The sequence below is a fragment of the Arachis duranensis genome, chromosome 6 (genome assembly GCF_000817695.3).
Source record: "Arachis duranensis cultivar V14167 chromosome 6, aradu.V14167.gnm2.J7QH, whole genome shotgun sequence".
NCBI lineage: Eukaryota > Viridiplantae > Streptophyta > Magnoliopsida > Fabales > Fabaceae > Arachis > Arachis duranensis.
Genome location: NC_029777.3, coordinates 86,306,187 through 86,312,569, shown reverse-complemented (window position 1 = coordinate 86,312,569; position 6,383 = coordinate 86,306,187). Strand labels below are relative to the sequence as shown.

The 6,383-nt window shown below is 29.8% G+C and overlaps 1 protein-coding gene across 2 annotated transcripts; it reads right to left on the bottom strand.

Moving 5' to 3' along the window:
* Positions 1-994: 994 nt before the first annotated feature.
* Positions 995-4,782, bottom strand: LOC107494472 (ALA-interacting subunit 5-like). 2 transcript variants are annotated; one of them, XM_016115504.3, is made up of 8 exons: positions 4,562-4,782; positions 3,934-3,992; positions 3,748-3,822; positions 3,526-3,642; positions 3,331-3,401; positions 2,552-2,861; positions 2,089-2,378; positions 995-1,530 (listed from the first exon to the last, which is right to left on the bottom strand). In XM_016115504.3, exons 1-8 carry the CDS (start codon positions 4,638-4,640, stop codon positions 1,473-1,475), a joined length of 1,059 nt encoding a protein of 352 aa, XP_015970990.1. In that variant the 5' UTR covers positions 4,641-4,782; the 3' UTR covers positions 995-1,472. The 2 variants fall into 2 exon arrangements, with proteins under 2 accessions (XP_015970990.1, XP_020980661.1); XM_021125002.2 differs by lacking the exon at positions 4,562-4,782 and adding an exon at positions 4,123-4,162.
* Positions 4,783-6,383: the final 1,601 nt, after the last annotated feature.

The window sequence follows — 6,383 nt, the reverse complement described above, 5'->3', positions numbered from 1 at the left end:
AGAAAGCACAACTCCATGAGTGGTAATTGTTAGCAGTGAGCAGTGGTGTTACCAGGATAAAAGTAGGCCTCTCACTAGGATGTATGTAAAAAGGGGTTAGATGTATTTACGGAGGAATAAGAAATAGCTTCTGCATTTATGTTTGTAGAGCCAAAAGAAGAAGAAGAAGAATGAGGTGTGTTGGGGTTAGTGGTCTTGGCCATCAGGTATCAGCAGAGCTTCTTTAGAGCAATGAAAGGAATGAAAAAAGCTGAAGAAAATGTGTATATTTTCTTAAACTGAATGATTTTACAGAGACAATATATATACATGTACAGTTCACATAACAAATCAAATCCATGGAAGATTCCTATTTCTAACAAAAAAGAAAAAGTTATCTAAATTCTAAAAACATCAAAAAGGTATAAAAAAAAGATGAAAGACAAAATTTACAAATAGAACAGAGAGAAAAATACAAAAACTGATCATTTTATTTGGCCTTGTATATTGTTAAAATTTTGTGTGCCTTAGGCCTGATGAATTTGACAATTGCAAAATATTCCTTCTTATTTTTATTTTGTAAAATGATTCTCATATTTTAAATAATTTCAAAAATGTGTTCACACATTTGAGCCCAGTATTAAAATTTTCCGCTTCATTCTCGCAACTAAAATATCATATCAATGATGTTGAAATACACAGCAGTGGTTTTTTATTTCCTTTTGGCAGATGATATGGGAATTACTGGTATTTTTAATTTGTTGGTCTTACTAAGAGTTCTCAACCATTGTGCATTATAGAACTCTTTTTCAAACGATATATCAGGGAAAAAAATGTCTCTAAAATGAGTACATGGTCTTGCATGTTGTTTACAATTGCTTTCAAAAGCAGTAAAATGATTTTTTTCTTACCTAAGTTATGTTAAGAAAAATAAACTAAATAATACAGAAAGAAAAATAGATGAGATAAAATTGTCAGTAACAATTAAGATTTTAAAATATACAAATTATTAATGCTCAAAAAATGTTTTTAACATCAAATTTCACTGTCCAAGAACTTACAAAAGTAATGAGTAAAGACATCAACTATAATCCTTCATGAAAAGATGAAGAAACTAAAAACAAGTCTCTTTGCTATGCTAGGTGCTGCTATAGTGACCAATTTTCATGAACAACTTCCATTAAAATAACATTTTTCTCTCTATTCCATTTGATTTCATAGGATTTTTGTGCACACAGAAAAATTTCTTATAAACCCAAATTGTAGCATGTACATACACTCCGTACTTTTGATCCTAGATCATACACATCTTATGGATTTCAAGTTTGGCAACAAAAATCGTATGAAAGCTTTTAAATGCATCATCAAGATTGAAGTTCTTCAATCTAGTCAAGAACAAGCCTCATGTCACATCCTTTTTCCACTATTAAAAGAAATTATTGAGACATTAAATTAGTGAATGGTTAAATCAAACTCATATTAGACATCACACATCATCTTAAGCCTCCTGGATTTTTGTTCCAGGACAAGTATGTTGGATCCCCAAGTGGTCTGCATAGAACAACAATGTAACAATGCATATTAGCATGCAATGCAAGTTGTAATTTCTAGACAGAAAGACGTAAACTATGAATGACAAAATAGAATAGTGATTAGCTTTTTGTATCAAATGTCACATAATCTTCTGAGTATATATATGATTATAAACATTAAATGAGACAAACTTTTGGAGAGACAAAACAGCTTTAAGCAAGTCCATAAAAAAGAAAGAAAAACCTCATTAGCTTTTGCATCATAACAACTAATAAAACTACTTCTCCTAAAAATTTAAGCTAATAGGAAGATACATATGAATAGTTACATCTCAAACTCTAGACCTTTAAATCATAAAATCTCTGATAGGACCGACTAATCCGGCACAAGATATGTGATTGCCCTTCCCAACATAGTGTTTTCTATTACCTTCCCCGGAGCTAAGACTTGAGACCACAAAGAAGGGATCTAATTGGTCCTTACATTGTTAGACTAACTCATATGCATATAACTGCAAAAGTAATGACAGAACTATATAGTGTAAGAGAAAAGAAAGATGGGGACTATTTTCCTGACCTTGGTTTCAAGATATATAGAAGTAGGAAACCCAAAGCCAGCAACAAGGACATGCTACCAATGACAACATATGCAATTCCCAAGAAGTTATTTCTTCCACCAATCCAAGTTGCTGTTGAAAGAACCAAGCTCTTCTTGCCACCAAACTCATATGTATTGTAATTGTTCTCTATCACTACCACTATTTCATCATTAGCTTCAAGATCAGTCTCAATCTTCCCATATAACTTTCTGAATTTGGGCAGCGCCGCCGTTCGCATCCAAACAATGAGATCTTCTTGCTCACTCAGCTGGTTCATCACACATTATCACAAGGATTAGTTTATCAAATTATTCTAAATGTTTTTGTAAAACATTTTACAAATTAAAAACCTATGTTTTATTCTTAAGAAGGATGTTAAGAGTGTTTATTTCTCATGAACAAAATCAGAGGTATGGTTTGAATAGTAGTAGATATATTTACAGGTTTGGTTGGATCCAGTTTAGCACCCCCAATCAATCCTGAAGCTTGAAAATTTTTCGGATAAACATCGGATCCGAATTTGGTGGTTCGGTCACTCGCCCATGCTATGTTGGTTTTGTTGATGACAACTTCCTTATCCTTGTTTTGAATTTTGTAGGTGTCATTGAATAGACTCCATGCAATAAGGCCACAAGGAACAATTGGTTCAGACTTATTATTGATTGTTACATAATCTTCAGGACTACATGATGATACATCATTCTCTTTGTCCTTTGTCCTCAGTTGTTCATCGCTTCTACTTTTAACATATCTGCAGATACCAACCAGACAAAATTAATTATGGAAAAGCATTTCAGCATCTGAGAAAAAAAAATGAGGTTCAGAAATGGTTTCCAATAGATTACTCTCTCATTCTCCTTCCTGAATTTATCTCATAAAGCATCATACTTTTGGACAGTGAATTTAGTTAAATATGTCCAATTATCTAACAGTTTTCAATTATCAACTTCACATGAAGATAGTGAATCTCTAACTATTTTGTTAGGTTGATGTTAAATTCTTGTAATCATATGTTTATACAAAAAAATAATATAATATAATACTGCTGAGTGAAATCAGAATTTTAAAGAACATCAAGATTCGCATTTTTAATGACATCATTCATGCAGTACTTTTTCAGTATTCTAATGAACTTGCTTTTCTGCTTAAAATTGGAACGAAACATCAAATGAAATCAAATTCAGCGATGGGAAATGATTTTACTAGTTGATGCCACATACCGGCGATGGTTCTGGTAAAAGTTATCAAGCTGATAATACACGAAAATCGGGGCCTGCATTTTACTCTTAATCTGCAAAATTCCGCAGCAAATTACTTCCACGCAAGACATTCAAACTAAGTTTCTATGTCATATCATTAATCATACAAAAAAGAATCAGATTCGGCTGCAAAGCAACAAGGAATTTTATACTAACACTCAATTTCTGCGTGCAAGTCTTGTTTGTATTATCATCTTTAATGTATGCAGTTGCATTATCTTTGTAAGAATCCGGAATGCATTCTGTGTCATATTCGTATTCAACTTCCACCACCTGCATCAATTTTTTTTTCTTCTTGTTCATTATTTCAAATTCAAATACACTTTGAAAACACAAAATCAAGCTGCTATATATAATGTATTGAAACGATGTCGTTACTCTCTGTGACGCAGAAAATGCAGCAAGGCCAACAGGGATGAAGACAAGTGCTATAAGTGTAAATATTGTAATGACCTGGGAAACAAATAAAACAAATTAAAATTACTGTTTTATAGAAATTTATTATTATTATTATTGTTATTGCAAGTTATTATGATTCAGTTATGAAATTATTAAACGTCTTACCCATCTAGGTGTTAGAATTGGTTGCCAAGCAGGAAGTTCTTGCTGTGTAAATCTAGAATCTACAAAATCAAATAAAATAAAATCGTGAGTTACAATTGTCAATTATGTTACCTATATTATAAATGTTTCAGAAGACACATAGATTAAAAGCCTAATGCTAACAATTCAAAGTTGATACACGGAACTAACAATTGCTATTCATGTAACTGAAGAGATGGATGAATATTCTTTAAGCATGCTTTAAAGAGAAATCAACGAAATTAGAAAATCAATAAATATATATGTTATTATTAAGTAATAATCAGGGATCAATTTTGTGGCTCAATTGAAAAATTGAAGCTGTCAGATAATGTACAATAAATTTTTGTTTTTATCTTAATAAAATCTTGTCTGTGATCGTTTCAATGGTAAACAACATTTTTGAAATTCATGATTTTCTAAATATTTTTTAAACAGGAAATGTTGCATGTCAATATCAAACTCAGGATGAATGTTGCAAATTTTTTAGATTTAAAAATCACATTGACCCGGTAATGATCACCAGAAAATTATAAAAAAAATCAAAATTAATTTCTAAAAAATAAAATAAAATAAATGAGAGAAATGGAAGGGAAGATGTTGTACATACATTTGGGTTTCTTGGATTTTCTCTTGTTGGATTTTTCCTCTGCGGCAGCCGCAGAACTTGTTGAAGGGTCTGTAGACATGGCCAAGAAACCCAAATGTGACTAAAATTTACACAGCAATTAGGACAACACGATCAAAAAAATTAAAAAAGAAAAATAAAATGAAAAAAAGACACTTGCAGAAAAGGGTGGTTTTGTGTGAAGGTGCTAAAAAACCACCTTAATTCTGTTCCACTCTTTCTGTCTTTGTCTCTCTCTCAATCTCTATTTATATTCATTGTTAATTATTTTAGGTGTGGGCTTTGTTGTTATGTTAATGAGGCTATTATGATGAAGAAGATTTAGGTGACAACTTTGAATCAGATTTTTTGGGTACCTAATAAGCACCACTCGTTGTGCCAAATTAACTAACTAGTCACATTTGTTTCGAGGAAGAGAGAATGTTGCAAGTACGAGTGCAACTACCAGTCATCAATCCAATATATCATGCAAATCCATAGCTATATGTTTATATAATTATACCTCAATTTTCTCTCCCTTCAATAATATATAAATAGATTTTGTTTAGAAAAATGAAAAAAAAAATTTCTGGCCGGCCCTCCCTCAAGAGGTACGGAACCGGCCTGAATTCAGGCGTTCTTCCGCATGGCTATCAGACACCAAGGACTAGAAGACAAATATTATTGCTGACTTAAGATAAACTATTAAATTAATATCTTGAAAGTATACCACGCTCATAAAAATAATTTTAAAAAATATTAACAATTAATAATTTTTTTAATGATTTAAAAATATAACAAAAATAATTGTTATATTGAAAAAAAAGATTTTGATGTGATTTAAATAAAAAACTATAAATTGACAAAAGAAACAATATATTGAAAACAAAATTTGGAGATAAGATTTTGATGCGATTTTTTATAAGTATTAGAAAAAAAAATAAAAAATTTTTTATCTTTACAATTTAATAATTTTATACTAACTAAAATCAATAATAAAAAGAATTTTGTCTTACATATTTAAAAGCCTATATTTAGAACTCATATCATATTCCCATTATCTAAACTCAAGTTGCTTTTGTTGAACAATGGTATTAATTTGCACTAACGTACTTATTAAATCTTTTTTATAAATTAATATATAATAATAAACACGAAGTTAGTCAAAATAATAGATATTATTAGAAGATAGAGATAAAGATTGAAAGGGATTGAACACAAAAAAATTATATTGAATACTCACTAATTTCTTATTAACATAAAGGAATAGGATAGAGTTCTGTTTATGTTTTTATGGATTATTAATTTAAATTTTATTTTGTTTTGAGGTTATGCATTGATCTATTTTTAATCTATTTTTAAGATTGAGTTTTCATTCTTCATTTTTTAAAGATTTAGAAGTATTACAAAATATTCTAACTTTGTTTTAAATTCTGTTTATTATTTTAAAAAAATTAATATTAGAATTAAAATTTGAAAATTTTTTCTTGTGACTTTTTTATTTGATTAGGAATAGTGTTTTAAAGACTGCGCGACGTAATTTTTCTCTTAATTCTCAATTATTTAGTACTAACTTAAATACGTGACATATAATTCGACCTGAAACTACTTTTTGACTATTATTTGAAACTGAATCAGTGTTGTGCTAAATCTTTTTTTTTTTAATTGGTTGACCAAGAAATTAGCGATTGATTAATTAAAGATAAATTGAATTGTCAAGGAATTGGAGTTCAATTATTTATAATTTATCGTAAAAAGGTCTTTGCATGCATCAAATAGATAAACATAAGGTTTAATCTTCCTGAAAAGTAAACATCTCCAAAAC